Source organism: Pelodiscus sinensis, chromosome 1 (genome assembly GCF_049634645.1).
Source record: "Pelodiscus sinensis isolate JC-2024 chromosome 1, ASM4963464v1, whole genome shotgun sequence".
In the NCBI taxonomy this organism is placed as follows: domain Eukaryota; kingdom Metazoa; phylum Chordata; order Testudines; family Trionychidae; genus Pelodiscus; species Pelodiscus sinensis.
The window spans coordinates 215,909,469-215,927,459 of record NC_134711.1 but is presented as its reverse complement, the minus strand read 5'-3'; the positions used below and the strand labels follow the sequence as shown (position 1 = coordinate 215,927,459).

General features: G+C 45.8%; 1 protein-coding gene across 6 annotated transcripts in view; it reads left to right on the top strand.

Annotated features, from left to right (window-relative positions):
* WWC3 (WWC family member 3) overlaps positions 1 to 17,991 on the top strand; it is a 216,659-nt gene that overhangs the window by 168,652 nt on the left and 30,016 nt on the right. For 3 of the 6 annotated variants that reach the window (XM_075915061.1, XM_075915067.1, XM_075915035.1), the window contains exons 18-22: positions 6,092 to 6,251; positions 8,789 to 8,953; positions 10,856 to 10,948; positions 11,958 to 12,188; positions 12,570 to 12,697. In XM_075915061.1, the coding sequence (XP_075771176.1) occupies positions 6,092 to 6,251; positions 8,789 to 8,953; positions 10,856 to 10,948; positions 11,958 to 12,188; positions 12,570 to 12,697 (777 nt within the window). Of the gene's footprint in view, positions 1 to 6,091; positions 6,252 to 8,788; positions 8,954 to 10,855; positions 10,949 to 11,957; positions 12,189 to 12,569; positions 12,698 to 14,587; positions 16,160 to 17,991 lie in introns of those variants that run through there. The other 3 variants (XR_012898891.1, XM_075915056.1, XM_075915044.1) reach the window with 3 other exon arrangements.

Here is a 17,991-nt window from a genome sequence, read left to right as displayed (position 1 = left end):
AGTCACTCAAAGACGAAAATAAAGCCCTGCCCTGATTGTGGGTCTTTGGGATGGGTTATCCACATGGATTCCATGACTCACTCTCCTTGCTACTATGCAGTAATTCCCTGAGATTCTGTATTGGTGAAGGAATTGAGGGACTGTCGGGCCTGCTCAGCCCTTTAAGCCTAGGTTGCAGAGGACACAAGGATATCTAGGGTGCAGGCATGGCTCCACCTGTCCAAACGAATTCAATCTTGCATGTATGGTATGCATGTGTACTGGGAGTTGAATCTCTGTGAACAATTCATACATAAGAGCCACAGTTACTGTAGGTAACTGACCATACTTTCCACTTTGAACAATGACTGTCACTTCGGAGCCTAAATCGCTTAGGTACTTCTGAAAATTTTACTCAGCCCAATATGAAAACTTACTTGACTAATGTTGAATTATGTTTTATAAAGCCTGTAAAAAGACACAGTTCTGATCCACATATTGAGTGAACTAAATTATGTAAACTGGAAAAGCCTGTTATTTATCAACTTGTGCATATTTCTGAAAACAACATTGCTATTCGATTTTTAGATTCTCAGAGATAAAATATGGACATTCTTGGGTTAGTCTAACAAAAGGAATACTTTTTTTTTTAAATATCACTTTTCTTGACTGCAGACTTGCTCCATCTTTAATCCTCTTGGCTTCATAGACACCCGTTCAGTTTTAAGGATCTTTCTACTGCAATTGCTACTTCACGTGTCACTTTTTATTGCCATTTTTATTTTTCAGTTCTAGGCTGGTTTTACATCGTTGCAGACTAATCCGTTTACTTTTTGTGTGGCCCTGGCTGCTAAAAAGTGCTAAAAGTGTCTAAAGTAAACTATGACTTTTTCTTGGCAAATATTACTTATAGCAAGATTCTTTCACCCTTTGCCACTCACAACTGTGCCAAATCAGAATACACAGGAAGTGAAACCTCTAGGACACGGTATCCATTTTAGAAATAGGTAAGCCACCTGGGTCTGATTCTAAGGACTTCTCATAACTCAATAATTGTGACAAGATTTTGCTGGCAGTGGAGGACAAAATTTACTACATTGTTTGGGAAGTAGGAGAACACCAAAAAGATATAACGTATAAAGATTATAACGTTAAACTGCATTTAATTGTTCTTAAAATAGAGCTAGCTTCTCTTGAGAATAATTTAAACCATCACTGAATGAACATAAGCAGTTGAATAGAATTAAATTCACTTCCTATATTACAGAGCAGATGCCTTTAGCTGCTGCATTCAGACTTCCTTTGCTGTATGCAACAATCAAGATTTTTGCTTTTTCTCCCCCTCCAGTTTTGAAAAGAAGGGCATTTTGGAAGTTAGTACATTAAATATGTTGACGTTATTTGACCTTTGTCTTTTAAATATGAGTGAAGAACATAGCTGATAGGTTGTATGAACTCCAGGATTGTTCATTTTTTAAACTCCTTGTGACAGTGTTGAAAATCTTAGGAGCAAAAGGTATGTCAGAAGTCTACAAGACCTTTGCTGTTTTAGTTTCTTTAAAGACATGTGGGCTGAGAATCCCAGTTAGATCAGTGACACTGCTTTAAAGTTGCATCTTACTTCTCAGGAGTCAGTAAGTGAACAATTTATTTTAGTTTTACTATTTTCCCATCAGAAAGATGTGCAGGTTCCTGGCTTTATCTTGCTGAAACAATTTCTCCTCCTTTCTACCAACAAATTGATCAGAAAAGTTAGTATTTAAGTTTATAGTCAAAATGAGGATCTCCTTTTGTACAGCAACTCCCCTCGTGGTGTAACCCACTTTTAAGAAAAGCAACAGCTTTTTCAGATGCTGTCCTTAGAAAAATGGATAGGCTGTAATTTTTTTGCTTTGGCTTTTATTAAAAATATATGTTATGGTAGTATTGTCTTACATTGCATAAGGGAGACTGCTTCTTTATGGAATGTAAAAAAGTGACTGCATAATTTTAGGTCTAGTAACAATACTTTTAGTTATTCAAAGTAAGATAATGACATGAGCAACCAAATCTCATACTGTCGATGTACATTGAAAGCATCAGGAATTGTTCCACCTCTATCAGGCTAAGGATCAGGATTGTGAAAAGTTAATTCCTTAATGGGCAATGCTTAGCATTCTGGTTAATTGGTATGGGCTGGAGCAGCTTCTCATCCACCATGGGCTACTCCAACTCCATGGGGCTTGCAGCAGAGAGCCTGGCCCTGCTTTCTCCCCCCTCCCCACACCAATTGGTTAACCAGTTAAACTTCCTGTTAACCATTGGAAGGGTGGGGGGAGAATAGCCGGGCTTCATGTTTAACCGGTTAATGGGTTAAATGTGATTTTTATATCCCTACTAAGGATCAGCTGCTGGAGTTGTTATACCAGACAGCTACCCTCCTGATTTAGTATAGCTGTATCTACTTAAGAAAACAGTCAGGTCCCAGAAAAATGAAATTGAGCCATCTAAAAAAAGTGTTCCTCGAAGCCAACCGCATGGTCCTTAAGGTACTGCTCAGTAGAACAGGGGAAAAAAGTGAGATTATTACCACCTTTCAACTTCCCACTTTATGCAAAGTCTTAATAATGAATATCACATTACTAATTGTGCTCCTAAAGTGCATTACTAAGAAGTTCGAGTTCTTATTCATGTCCATTCCTATTCAGATGTGTGTGCATCACATGCACAGCCATCGGAAACTTTCCCCTAGCAGCCTCCGTTGGGTCAGCCATGGAGCCCCCTGGAGTGGTGCCAGTATACAGCGCTATATATGACCCTGTTGACCCATCCCTCAATCAGTTCCTTCTTACCATCCATAGCTTGCTCTGCAAGTGTGCCATTCCTTAACGTTCGCTCATTAGTCATACGATTGTATTGTTCTTATAGTGTTAGTTAAATATTAGCTGTCATAGTTCTCACAGGACTGCAACCACGGTCAGAGGCACCAAGCCCTCTGGCACCTCCAATACACTGTTTCGTAAGGCAAGCTTGTGATTGTGATCAGGCAGTTGCTGTCTCCAGACTGTCACTGTGTACTGCACTGGTCCACCTCGCTGGAGACCCCGCACTAGTCTTTGGCCCTGAGGTTCATACCAGGTATGCATGGTACCAGCACGGGAGGCTCATCTCTCTTCACCAAGAGCAGTATCAGGTTGTGGTACTGGAAGGAGACTCTTGACGCTCACTGGCACCAGGACTAGATCCTATCCAGCACTGAGATATGAAGCTCCATCCTCTCAGCATGCAAGGCACCAGCACCACTTCTCTTCAGGCTCAGAGACATGGCAGTACTTGCCAGTACTGGCATCCCGGAGAGATAGGTTGAGGTCACGTAGCAGTCATAGGTCCCCACCTTGCTCATCCATATCAGGGTCCCTTCTTATTGATCAGAGGGCCCATCAGGACCTACTTTGCAGAATGGCCTGCAACATCGGCATCCAAGTGGGGGAGGTGGCTGAAATTGAGGAGTCCATAGTAGACATTCTGGCTCCAGAGGGGCCTTTAAAGGGAAACCCTTCCTTTGGCCTTCTTTACAGCTTTCTCAGCCTGGGTCCCTGTTTAAGACATATGCAAGGCAGCCCCCTAGTCCTCAGTTCATACATTCACGGCCCCATTATGCCATTGATCAGCAGGCCCACTGTTGTGGGTAGGGCAGTTCTACAATTCGTAGCGCACTAGCTCTGACCCCAACTCCTTCGTAGTAGCTTGGGAGTTACCTGCATTAGAATTGACATGAAGAAGCACTGAAGAAAAATCAGTTACTAACCTTTTGTAACTGTCGTTCTTTGAGAGCTGTTGTTCATGTCCATTCCAGTACCACTCTCCTTCCCCTCTGGTAGAGTAGCAAGAAAGAACCAACGGGAGGGGAGAGGAGGGCAGGGGTGGGTCAACAGGGTCATATATAGAGCTGTATAGCAGCGCCATTTCAGAGGAATACTGCAAGGGGAAAAGTTTCCAATGTTGGCGCACATGGTGCATGCCCACCTGAATTGGAGTGGATGGGACCAACACATCTCGAAGAAGATGCCTGCAAGTCACCAGGGCCGGATGAAATGCATCCTAGAATACTCAAGGAGCTGATAGAGGAGGTATCTGAGCCTCTAGCTATCATCTTTGGAAAATCATGGGAGACAGGAGAGATTCCAGAGGACTGGAAAAGGGCAAATATAGTGCCTATCTATAAAAAGGGAAATAAGAACAACCCAGGAAACTACAGACCAATTAGTTTAACTTTTGTGCCAGGGAAGATAATGGAGTAAGTAATTAAGGAAATCATCTGTAAACACTTGGAAAGTGGCAAGGTGATAGGGAACAGCCAGCATGGATTTGTAAAGAACAAATCGTGTCAAACCAATCTGATGGCTTTCTTTAATAGGATAACGAGTTTTGTGGATAAGGGGGAAGCGGTGGATGTAGTATACCTAGACTTTAGTAAGGCGTTCGATATGGTCTCGCATGATATTCTTATCAATATACAAGGTAAATACAACTTAGATGGGGCTACTATAATGTGGGTGCATAACTGGCTGTATAACCGTACTCAGAGAGTAGTTATTAATGGTTCACAATCCTGCTGGAAAGGCATAACAAGTGGGGTTCCTCAGGGGGTCTGTTTTGGGACCGGCTCTGTTCAACATCTTCATCAACGATTTAGATATTGGTATAGAAAGTATGCTTATTAAGTTTGCAGATGATACCAAGCTGGGAGGAGTTGCAACTAATCTGGAGGATAGGGTCATAATTCAAAATGACCTGGACAAATTGGAGAAATGGTCTGAGGTAAATAGGATGAAATTTAATAAAGACAAATGCAAAGTGCTCCACTTAGGAAGGAACAATCAGTTTCATACATACAGAATGGGAAGCGACTGTCTGGGAAGGAGTACGGCAGAAAGGGATCTAGGGGTTATAGTGGACCACAAGTTGAATATAAGTCAGCAGTGTGATGCTGTTGCAAAGAAAGCAAACATGATTCTGGGATGCATTAACAGGTATGTTGTGAGCAAGACACAAGAAGTCATTCTTCCGCTCTACTCTGCGCTGGTTAGGCTTCAATTGGAGTATTGTGTTCAGTTCTGGGCACCGCATTTCAAGAAGGATGTGGAGAAATTGGAGAGGGTCCAGAGAAGAGCAACAAGAATGATTAAAGGTCTAGAAAACATGACCTATGAGGGAAGGCTGAAGGAATTAGGTTTGTTTAGTTTAGAAAAGAGAAGATTGAGGGGGCACATGATAGTAGTTTTCAGATATCTAAAAGGGTGTCATAAGGGAGAAAATTGTTCATCTTGGCCTCTGGGGATAGAACAAGAAGCAATGAGCTTAAACTGCAGCAAGGGAGGCTTAGGTTGGACATTAGGATAAAGTTTCTAACTGTCAGGGTAGTCAAACACTGGAATAAATTGCCCAGGGAAGTTGTGGAATCTCCATCTGTGGAGATATTTAAGAGTAGGTTAGATAAATGTCTATCAGGCATGGTCTAGACAGTATTTGGTCCTGCCATGAGGACCAGGGACTGGACTCGATGACCTCTCAAGGTCTCTTCCTGTCCTAGTATTCTATGATTCTATTATAAGAACAATTATGAAAGTTTAGTAACTGGTTTTTTTGTATTCTGCCTTTTAATTACTTGATATTCCTTTATTTTAGTATTCGGAGAGATTTTCAAAAGAGGAAGGCACCACTTACTTTATGGTGTTCATAATTTTGAATACTTTCAGTTGGTGTGCCTCTTGCTCTTTTGTTTTACTGGCTAAATAATCTAGTCATTGCAGTTTCTCATGTTTTTTCATGGTTGTTGAGAGAGACACCTTTTATGTATTTTAATGTTCTTTTCAAGGTTGGGAAGTGACTTTCTGGGAGGACTAGAAAAGCTGGTTCTTTCCTGAAGGAGTTGAAATGGAATTATGTGCACCTTCAGAGGCCCAAATGAATCATCACCTAATTCAACTGGAATATCTCTGAACTGCAGTGACAACATTTAAAAAAAGGACCAATTGGTCTTGATTTGGGTGTTGAAATTTATTAACATGGCACGTATTTTTGCATAATTTTATCTAATTTCTGAGAGATCCTGATAATGTTCTGTCCTTAGGAGTTGGCAAGCAGAATCTGTTGACAGCGGATGTAGTAATTGCACTCAGACCAGTCCACCTTATCCAGAGGCATGTTTTGGTGATTCGTTACGAGGACATACGTTTGCGGTTCAGGCGGGCCAATACAATTCTGGGAAACTGCATCCGCCACCCCTAAAGGTAAGTACAAAAAACAGTGTATTGTAGAACATTGGCAAACGTCTAGTGCATGTCATGCATTACTGGCAGAAGCTGAATTTGTCACCAGATCAGAAAATAAAATCAAAGTTGCATCAATAACCCTGACACACTGTTGTCTGCAATGCTGAAAATCATAATCTGTGTTAAATGCGCTCTCTTAAATTACTTCTTGGGGGAAAACTGCATGTTTTCTCATAATTTTACTTCTTATAACTGAATTCTTGTCCAGTTTCTCGAACAGAATAATTTTGTCAGCACATAAGGTGAAATAGTTTGGCTTCCTCACAGTGTGTGAGTATGGATCTACGTTCAGTAATCGTGATACCTAGAAGTGTTGTGGAGAAGGCCATCCCCAAATGCAAATACCCATAATGTCACATTTTAAAGATTTTTAAAATGTAAAAACTAAAAGCTTGTTGACCTTGCTCTGGGTATGTTAATATAAACATAGTTGATTTTTACACCTGAAGACTGTACTTTATTTAAAATGTTTTAATAATGTTTTAATACACCTGAAGACTGTACTTTATTTAAAATGTTTTATTTGAGGAGTTAAGACACGGACCAGGTTCCTAGCTAGTGTAAATCCATGCAGCTCCCTTGGAGTTAATCCTATGAAGGATCAGAACCTGTCAGAATGTGGTACACCATGTAGTATCATGTTCTGCTTGGGTTGTACTGAATGAATATTTAAATGAGCCATCTGAAAGCTTAGAGGCTTGTTTCAAAGTTTAATATTCAGGATCTCCAAATACTTAAACGTTTTTCTGTGATAGCTTCGAAAAATGTCTCCTGATTCCCTCTGACAGTTTCCTCTTCCTATGTGTGTAAGGACCTAACTGTGGGGTTGCCGCCTTCCCTAGAACTAAGGATGTTAAATTGCAGTTATCTGGCTAATCGTGTAGTCGATATAAATTGTATCTACTACATGATTATTCGATAAGGACTGCTCTGCAGGGCCACAGCAGGAGTAGAGTAAGAGCTGGCTTGAGCCAGGACTCAGCATTCCTGGCTCCTGCCAGCTACAGGAGCCACCTGTGCTGCGTCTCTGGATTTTAAATGTAGTAAAAGCTGAGTAAGTAAATTGGATCTGGTGTGCAGCCGCGGGACTTCCTTCCCTTGCTGCCTGCCTTACTTCCTGTGGCGGAAAGGGGGGAGGAGTCCCGCGGCTGTGCACCAGATCCAGTGTCTCAAGAAGCATACACGCGGCTCCTCTCCTCCCCAAAACAGCTGGCGCACTGCCTGAGATGCTGGTTCTGGCGCGCAGCCATGGAACCCCTCACTTTCCTCCCCCCTCTTCAGGAAGGCAGGCAGGCAGCACAGGGAAGGAAGTCCTGCAGCTACACATCAAAGTTGGTGTCTCAGGAAGTGTGCCTGCTGTTTTGGGGAGTGGAGGAGTAGTGCGCATTCTTCCTGAGATGCCAGATCTGGCGCACAACCATGGGACTTCCTCCTTCCACCCCTTCTCTCCCCCCCATGTCGCAGGAAGCTGGCACTACTTCCATTTTTGCAGGAACTTGTAGAACTGCTGGCTCTTTCTTGGGAGTGGGGAGAGAATGGGGGAGAGGGCTGGAAACACCTTGCGATCGACTGGCTGCCCCCATAATCAACCAGTCGATTGCAATCAGTATGTTGGTGACCTCGGATCTATAGCTACATCACCAAACAGCACAGACAGTTTGCTGGATAAGACTGATGCCTAAGCTGTTGTCTCAGTGGAAAAGAAGAACTAAATCACTTTTCAGGAAATAGTACTGTTTCTAGGTAGGGATGTTAGTGAGTAGTCAACTATCTGATAAACATCCCCAGTCCTGTGCCCCAACACCCCTGCACCATCCACTCATAGAAAATCTGTGTCCTGAGCCCATGATACTCCCAACCTCCCTGCCTTGATCCCCTCATACACCCAAGCCCAAACTCCTGTACCCCCACGTTCACAAGCCTGCGGCTTACTCAGCACCCCAACACTCTCCAGCGTAGAGCCCCCTCCCTGAACCAGCATCCCCTTCTCCACCTCCTCCTGCACCCAAATTCCCTCCCCCAGCTTGCACCTCACCCTTTCCCACAGCCAAATCCCTCATTCTCACCCCAGGGTCTGCACCTTCTGTCTCAACCCAGTGAGAGTGAGTAAGGGCTGGGGACAGCAAGTGGTGGAGAGGAGGGGAATGGAGAGGACCAGGCCTCAAGGAAAGGGTGGGGTCTTGGGGAAGGTATGGGGAACATCTTGGCTGGCCCTGACTTTTTAAAAGTTAATCTTGGGTGTAAAAATGTTGGAGATCACTGCTGTAGATGCTGCGTTAATCTCCAGATGGTTTAAGGCGCAGCAGAAAGGCTGTTAGCACTTTCAAAGCAATCCCACTATCTAGAATTGAGTGGTTTTCAAATGACTTTCTTAAATGAGAGATGATTTATGCTCTGGATATATTAAAACTAGATCACAGTTTACATGGCAAGTTTTTCTGCTTTTGTTGAGAGAAAAGATCATTGGGGTAATGGTATTGTTTTGGTGATTGTAGGTGGATAAAGAAACTAACACAGAGGATCTGTTCCCAGAAGAAGTCACTATTCTTCCAAAAGAGAGAGCCTGCCGCAGGACCCGGGCTTCTGCTTTTGTTCGTAGTAGCACTATTGTTCGATCACAAACCTTCTCACCTGGAGCACGAAGTCAGTATGTTTGCAGAGTGAGTAGCAACTTTTTGCAGTTTTACGTTCAGAAGCAGAAAAAAGTGCTGTTTTAAAATACTTGCATCCTGTTTGCAAGGATCAGGTCAGCTAAAAACTCTGCGTTGATTTGAAATATTATCACTGGAAAGAGTTCCTATCACTGAGCTTACTTCTCTATAAAATATTATGAATTAAATGATAGACCCCCACTGATCTCTGTTGCATAATCTTGTTTTTTGCCAGTTAGTGAAGTTACATTTCTTGTTGAGGGTTCCTTCTTGCTACCATCGTACAAATAATAGCAGTCTCTTGAAAATGCTTTCTCACACTTCAAATTGCTGCACTGACCCAGCTCCCTCCCTCCAGCCACCCAGGGGGCGAGGGTTGGGCTGGACCGAAGCAGGCCAGGTCCTTCCCTATGGCGGCAAAGGGGGTTGGTCCAGACTGAGGCTGGGTCTGGCCCAGCCCTCTCCCTCTGGCAGAGAGGAGGTACCGTGGAGCCTGGTCCTTTCCCTCCAGCCACGAGGTGGGAGGCCACGTAACTCTGGCCCCCACCAGCGAGGGTCAAGGCCATGTGGCTCCCATTTCTCACCCCAGATGCCGTGTGCGTTTTGCGTGCCCTCCTCCCAAGCCCCCAAGAGGTTGTGCAGCTACCAAGCCCCCACGGCTCCACGCGCTGCTCCCCTCTCATCCAAAGCCCCTGGGCTCCCGCATGATGCCCCCTCCCACTCCAGATAGCAGCGGAGCCACACGTCTCAATTTTAACTCCGGCAGCCGATGGAGTATACATTAAAAATATCAGCTGTTATTTAATAAAAGGAACAATATGGTAACGGTTAAAGCAAAAGATACGTAATTCTGCCTCGTGGGCACGGGAATTACAAACAACAATCTTTGGGATGTAAGGGAAGGTCACAGTCTGTTCCTCACATGTCTGAGGCCGCCTGGCCCAGACCTGGCTGTATTGCAGTGATACAGACACTTGGTCTGGTGGTGGCCACATGCTCTCAGGGTCAGTGCTCCTGTCGGGTTTTACTCCCCCTACATGTCTGGCCTGTAAAACCTCTTGGCCCTATGCCCAGGGTCCCCCTCGCTCACCTGAGTTGTTCATCGCACCTTTCTGTGGGCTGCTCTAGCCTGCCTCAGTGCTGCTGCTGTTCTGCTCATAGCACAGCTCTGTTCCCTAGGCTACTTCTCTGGTTTTCTCTGGCTGCTCTTCTCTCCTTAGCTCTGCCCTGCTGCCCACATATAGAAGGATGGGACCCTGGGTTCCTGACTCCTTCATAGACCTGCCTGCTTTGTCAATCAGACTGACCTGGAGCACTGGACCCTGGGGACTATCAGTCTCAGGCTCTTTGATTTTTCATCGTCTCTTCCCTTTTGATAATAACAAACACACTAAATTTGAGGAGGGGCTGGCAGTCTCCTTATGTTAGCATGGATCTGTGTTCATGTCACACTCCCTGTCACTACCCAGCCCTGGCTGGGGAAAGCTAATGATCTAATCAGTGAACTAAATTTGGTGATGAATTCTGGTCATGTGTCATCGTCTTGCAAATATACCAAGAAGAGTGGCTTGTTATACACAAGAGTAAACCACTTTTGATGGTAGAGTAATCTTCCTAACTAAAAAAATCTGTTGGCAATTTAAGAAGAAACAATGAAACACATGTACCATCTATTAACAAATAAATATTGTTCAGACACGGTACAACAGGGTTTTTTTTTAAGTGAAGTCAATTACGCGTTTAGGATGGAGTGAAAGAACTTTTGTTCATTATTGTAAGTAAATCCTAAGAAAGTGGTCTGTTATCTGAAAATAGATGCCATTGTTTCCAGTCATAAAAACTTGCAACATTTAAAATTTCAAAGCAACCATGAGTAAATGTCCGTTTCTGTTTGTTGTCTTTTCTGATCAGCTGTATCGTAGTGACAGTGACAGTTCAACACTGCCAAGGAAGTCACCGTTCATCCGCAATACATTGGAAAGGCGTACTTTGCGCTATAAGCAGGTATGCTACAGTATGTGAGCATGTGGGTTTTTTCTCCACTGAGACCACCTTCTAACAAACTGAAGTACCAGTATTTTGATCTGCATTTCAGAGGTCTGTGTTAGACGGTTTTTATGAAGTATCTGATACTGTAATGCAGTAAACTATTTGGGCTTTAGGAGAAGAGAGAAATAGTCATAAACAACTACAAAAACTTTCCTGTCTCCTAATGATCAGTTTATATAGATACTGATTATGGGTTGGTTTAATTATCCAGTGTGGTAAAACATTATGGGTTAGTCTGTGCTTGGGTGGATACCCACAAAGTGAATTAAGAACAATTAGCGATTGTCATTATAACCCTATTTGGTCCTAGGTGTTAAGGAGTAAGCAAGGGTAAATGTCCCTTTAATCTCTTACCAGAGCAGAGGGACAGGAAGTGTGCAGAGCCATGTTTTTCATCTCTCATACTTGCTAATTAGTGCTGCTGATCCAGTGTGGGAAGAGGTGTTACATAATATTGCTGGGAGAGATAAGTAGCCATTTTTTACTGCCTTCAAAGCAAGGAGGAGGGAGCTTGGAAGAAATTCTTACTCAGGACCTGTCTCTGAGTCATAATGCTTTTGGGGGATTACTCCTATAATGGTGTATGCCACCCTTTGCTGAAAGCTATTCCTGAAGACTTCATTGAATGCAAGAATTTCATGATGGCAGCAGAAGAAAGGTACACAAAATAAGTTTGATTCACCACCTTATGAATATGAACTAAGACATCTTGCTAGAAAAAGGCATGAGTTTGAGACCAAAACTTGTATCTACCGTCAAACACAAATTGAAATAGAATGCCTAATATACAACATATGTTTTGTCTTGTCACAGTGAAATTAGTACATTATTTTCAACTCTTGAAGTGCCAGAATAGTTAGAGGCCTGTATGCAATGTCTGTGTTAATCTACAAAGACTAAATCAATACAGCATGTTCTGAATACTCTCTCTGTTGTCTGTTTTATTTGAATTATAATAACCTAGCAGTCCTGTCGATCGTCTTTGGCTGAGCTTATGGCAAGGACATCCCTAGACCTGGAGCTGGATCTCCAGGCATCCAGAACTAGACAGAGACAGCTGAATGAGGAGATATGTACTTTGAGAGAGTTGAGGCAACGTCTGGAAGATGCCCAACTCAGAGGGCAAGCTGATCTTCCCCACTGGGTCCTTCGGGACGAACGATTCCGAAATTTGTTGAAAGAAGCAGAGAGGCAGGTATGGTTTCTTGGGCCATATGTTGGGCAGGCATACTCTGAACTGTTGATTCAAGCCTGATTGGCTGTAAAGCTATCTTGGAAGTGCTGAAATTATAATGTTCCCTGATTTTAAATAAACAGTTTCATCGCAGATACCCTTGTTCTCATGAAAACATCATTTCATTTCATGATCTTAGGCTCATTTGAAAGATGAAAATATAGTACGTTTCAGAAGCAATAAGGACTGAAACAGTCCTGTGGCTCTAGCAGGTCTAGCTATTTCGGATTTGTGCTTGGCTGGTTTCATTGAGGAGGAGTGGAAAAGCATATTATTTGACAAGATGTCTTCATTTCCATATTTCCAGCTGTTAATTTTTAGTTTGGCTTTAATATTTTTCAGACAAGACAGACCAAATTTGAACATCACCAAGAACAAGCAGCTGAGAGAATGCTAAAGAAAGCATCCAAAGAAGTATATCAACTGCGTGGACAAAACCAGAAAGAACCTATTCAGGTGCAGACTTTTAGGTAAGCAGTAACCTCTATTGAAAATGCGCGTTTAACCTTAACAGATCTCTGTGTGTAGTATAGTAATGTGTTGTTACAGCTCATTTGGTAGTTCAAAACCAGTTGGTTTCACTATGTAGTGTCCTGTGTATCTGTAGTCTTTACTTTATATACTCATGTGGATCTGCCTTCATTAGAGTGCTTTTGAGCAGTTTATGGTACAAAGACAAAAAGCCAAAGCGAAAAATCACTGTCGCTCAATGCTGTTATAAAAAGTGTTATCTGTTACAAAAAGAGAATGTTCATACTCATGTACACACATTTTCAGGCTTTATTTATAATTAAGGTGACTAATACTACCACCCTATGCTTTAGATGCCAAGCTCAGATGGTTTAAGTGCTCCAAGAACCAGCTGCTTCCCTACATGCACAGTCAATTAATTAATGTTCTATAGGTACTATAGTAAATAGCTAAAATAGGGAAAGGACAAGTTAAAAATTACTTGGACAAGTTAGATGTCTACAAGTCACCAGTACCTTAGGAAGTGCATCCCAGAATACACAAGAAGCTGACTGAAAAGATATCTGAGCTATTAGCTACTAGCTTTGAAAAGTCATGGAAGATGGGAGAGATTCCGGAAGACTGGAAAAGGGCAAAGATAGTGCCCGTCTATAAAAAAGGAAACAAGGACAAACCAGGGAATTACAAAGCAGTCAACCTAATATGTGTATTATGAAAGATAACAAAGCAAACATCTAGAAGATAATATAATAAGAAATATTCAGTGTGGAGTTGTCAAGAATAAATCCATGTCAGACCAACTGATAGCTTTTTTTGACAAGGTAACGAGCCTGGTGGTATATCTAAACTTAATAAGGCTTTTAATATAGTCTACCATGACCTTCTCATTAACAAACTAGGGAAATACAACCTTTAGTAGCTCCATCTAGGTTGTATCTTCCAAAACCGGAATTCTCTGGTCCAGCTGAACCACAGATGTTCCTGGCTCAGAGAACCTCGGTAGCCTAGTGGCAGGAGGGGCCAGGTTGAAGCAGCGGACGGGGTAGGGGCTGGTGGCAGTCCGCGACAGCCTGTGTCAATGGGACCAGGTTGGGGCTGCCCCCAGCAGCACAGGATTGGGCCAGCAACAGCACGGGGCTCGGGCTAGAGCCCCAGGCAGCCTGTGGAAGTGGGGCCGGGGCTGGTGGCAGCTCCCAGCAGCGTGGGGCTGGAGCCCCAGACAGCCTGCAGAAGTGGGGCCAGAACCTGTGGGCTGCTGTGGGGCAGGAGTCCATACTCTCAGCAGCCCGTGACAGAGTGACCGGGTCCAGGGATGAAAGCCCCCAGCAGCCCACTGCAGCGTGGGGCCAGAGTCCTAGAGATCCTGTGGAAGCTGGGCCAGAGCCTGTAGACTGCCGTGGACCTGGAGCCAGAACCAGAACCCCTGACAGTCCCAGCCCCCAGCAGCCCATGGTAGTGCAGGGCTGGAGCTGCTGAAGCCCAGCAGGCAGTCCAACTGGGGCAGAAGCAGTGGGATCGGCAACCCAGCAGGCAGCCTAGTGGAGACTGGAGGGAGTCCCTCCACCTATCTCCCCCACTGGCAGAGTCACTAAATCTAGGATGAAGAATCTAAATGAGAATTCTTCTGCTCTACTCTGGGCTGAGTAGGCCTCAACTGAAGTATTGTCTTCAGTTCTGGGTGCACATTTCAGGAAAGATGTGGACAAACTGGAACAAGTCTAAAGAACAACAACAAAAATGATTAAAGTTCTAGAAAACATACCTGTGAGGGAAGATTGAAAGAATTGGGTTTGTTTAGAAAGGAGAAGACTGAGAAAAAGCTTAAGTTTTCAAGTACCTAAAATGTTATGAGGAGGAAAAAAATTATTCTCTTTAACTTCTGATGATAGGCAAAGAATTGATGGGCTTAAATTACCTCCTTGAGGGACAGGAAAGCTTCTTACTGCCTGCTCTGATTGCCCTTGTGGACACCACCACACTCCAGCCATGGAGCTGGACCTGCCTCAAAGCAGTCGCCAGTTCTTAGACCTCATGCCACACCACCTGGTGCAGTTACTGTAGGCTGCCCTCATGGAATAGGGCACCTCCTGTCTTCTCTCCAAGTTCTGCTCATGCAGCACGATCCTTTCCTGCATGGAGCGGTGGGACGACCAGCAGTGGCTCCAGAACTTCCACATGTGGAAGGCTACCTTCATGGAGCTGGGCCAATGGCTCGCCCCTGCCCTCAGGCGATGGGACACCCGCATGCAACCCACCATCCCCCTCCAGAAGCGGGTTGCCATCACGCTGTGCAAGTTTGCCATGCCAGACTGCTACCACTCCATGGAGAACCAGTTCGGTGCGGGGAGATCAATCATCGGGGCTGTTGTCATGCAGGTATGGCGCTATCGTGGTGTTATCCCAGGAGGTTGGTGAACTTCTGGAATGAGGTTCCCTAGGGAAGGGATTGGGGTGGAAGCTCCCTCCTTGAAAGGTTTTTCAGTCCCGTACTCTCAAAGCCCTGCCAGGGGATGGGGACAAGTTGGGGTTGCTCCTGGTGTGGGGGGGAGAAGGTTGAATTCCCAAGGGCCCTGGCAACTCTGTGATTCCCTGTTTGTCTCTTTCTGCAGATAGTGAGGGCCATCAACACCATCCTGCTGTGTAGAGTCATTATCCTGCGTGACGTGAACCTCATCGGCACTGGTTTTGCCACCATGAGCTTCCCCAACTGTGGGGGAGCCACTGATGGCACCCATATCCTCATCTGGGTGCCAGATCACCAGGCATTGAATTATATCAACCACATGGGGTACTTTTCAATGGTCCTGCAGGCCCTCATGGATCACCAAGGCTGATCTACCGTTAATACCAGGAGATAAAGGCGCATGATGCCCACTTCTTCAGGAACTCTGGCCTCTTCCAGAAGCTGCACACCAGCACATTTTTCCCCCAACCACTCCGTCAGTGTCGGGGATGTGGACGTGCCCATGTACATCATAGGGGACGCTGCCTACCATTTGCTTCCCTGGCTAATGAAACCCTTCACTGGACACCTGGACCCCACCAAAGAACGTTTTTACACCAGGCTCAGCAGGGCCCACATCATGGAGGAGGGCACCTTAGGCCATTTGAAGGGAAGGTTCTGCTGCCTCCTCATCCACCGGGACCTTGGTGAGCGGAACATTCCCCAAGTGATAGCGGCCTGCTGTGTCCTCCAAAATATATGTGAGAACAAGGGTTTCTGCCAGGGTAGAGGGGGCAGAGGCCAAGAAGTTGGCCAGGGCCTTTGAAGAGCCACGCACAGCTTTCATCCAGTAAGCTCCTCGGTGACATTGCACATTAGGAAGGTGAGGGAGAGTTTCAGACAAGGACACTAGTGAGAATCTGCCCTGGGAGCCTGTGCCTTCCTCCTCTGTGCCTTTCCTCTCCCAGCCCTCCCTTCCCCTGTTGATAAAATAAACCAGACCTTTTGTTTTGAACAAATAAACTCTGTTTTGTTTAATTGGGGTAAATGTAACTGGGGGAGGGATCAGGGAAAGAACCTGGGAGGGGGAGCTGGAAGGGGAAGGAGGGTGAAGAGGCTCAGGAATGGGCCCAGGACTGGCACCTTCCTCGGGTGGTCCCGCTGCCTTGGGTGCGGGGTCGTCATTGGGCAGCTAGGGGGAGAAACCAGAGGTGCAGGAGCTGGAGTTGGGGTGGCAGCAAGAGCGGCCACCAGGCAGTCGGTGGTGGTGGTGTAAGCCTGCTGCAACAGCTCCTGCCAAGTGTTGTGTAACAGCTCCAGGTCATCTTCCAGTGTGTAGACCTGCTGGGCCAGAGACTGCTGCAGGGTACACAGGCAGGTGATGTTCTCCCACTGCAGGTCTTCATGGGGTCACCTTTGTCTGCAGATCTCACAGGATCAGGAGGCTGGCGCGGGAGATGTGACGCACAGCTGGTCCAATTGTAAGAAAAGTGAGAAGAGCAGTCATCCCAGGAGACAGGATGCATGAAGCCAGCTCGCATGTCTGAGCGAGACCGAAAAGTCTCAAGTCAAAGGCGATGTGCTTTGAGCAAGGCCATCTGTGGCCTAGACAATGGGCCCTTTCCTGTAGGGGCATAGATGTCCTGGGGGGAGCCTCGCTAGCCTTTTGCCCCGGGAACAAGCAGGCGTGGGAAGCAGATGACGGGGCGGCTTGGCTTCCCTGCATGCTGGACACACGCCGGCTCCAGCAGTGGCAGTGTTCCACAAGGAGAAGACTTGTATCCCTGCCTTTTGGAGGAGAGGAGTGAGGGTTTTGGGGGAGGTGTATGTGGGCAGCTAAAGCCACTTGATGGGGAAGTTGCTTCTGGGTCCCCTCTGCTTTCTGCCCCTGGCCCTTCCAGCAGGCTCCTCTGGCAAGAGACCTGTGTCCTCTGTCTCATTGCATTGGCCTGGGAGCGCAGGCTTCCCCAAAAGTGCGGGACCGTCTGTGTGTGTCCGTGACCCCATCCTCCCCAGTGGTGGCTGGTGGTGGGGAGATGTCCCACCACAGGCTTGTGAGCAAAGCGGGCCTCTCCAGAAATCCTGTGAACAGGAGCACAAGGTTCCTGAGCGGCTGCCTCATTGCGGCTTTCTGCTCCGGGCTGGAACTCCATGTGCACCTATATGCACAGGTTACTACTGTGCGATCTGAAAGCCGAAAACCTCAGGCAAAGAGCGTGCAGCCCCTCGCCACCCACACCCTCCCCCCCATGTGTGTTCAGGGAAAGTAATGCAACTCAACTGATGAGCTTTTCCTGGCCTCATCTGAGCCCTGGGTGACTTCCTGGGAGGGGGTACCAGCTCCAGGGACAGGCAGACCTCCTGGCTGGAGAGCATGGTGTCTGTGCTGGCTTCCTCATCATCACCACAGCCATGCCCTCTGGGAAGCTGACGACAGGCGATCTGTCACCCTCCCAGGATGCCATCAAGCTGGGTGAAGAAGCAGTACGTCTGGGGTGCCGTGCCTGATTGGGAACTTTTTCCCTGTCTTTGGCATGGACCTACCAGAATTATTTTATTTTCATTTCATTCTTTTATTTTATTTGTACCTGGTCCAGAGTGTGGCTGTGCCCCCTCTAGACCAGGCTGTCAGCCATCTGGCCAGAAAAACTCGCATTTCGCCATCTGGCACAGAGATCTTGGATGTTGGAGTGTTCCCTCCAGATCTCAATGAGATCCAGGATCTCTGTGTCAGTCTGAAAGGGCACCTTCCTCTTTTGCCCCTGGGCAGGGGCTTGGGATGTGGCTGCTGTCATGATTATGAGGGTTAGCCAGCAGCCTGGGGATTAAGGGGTTAACTACACCTAGCCA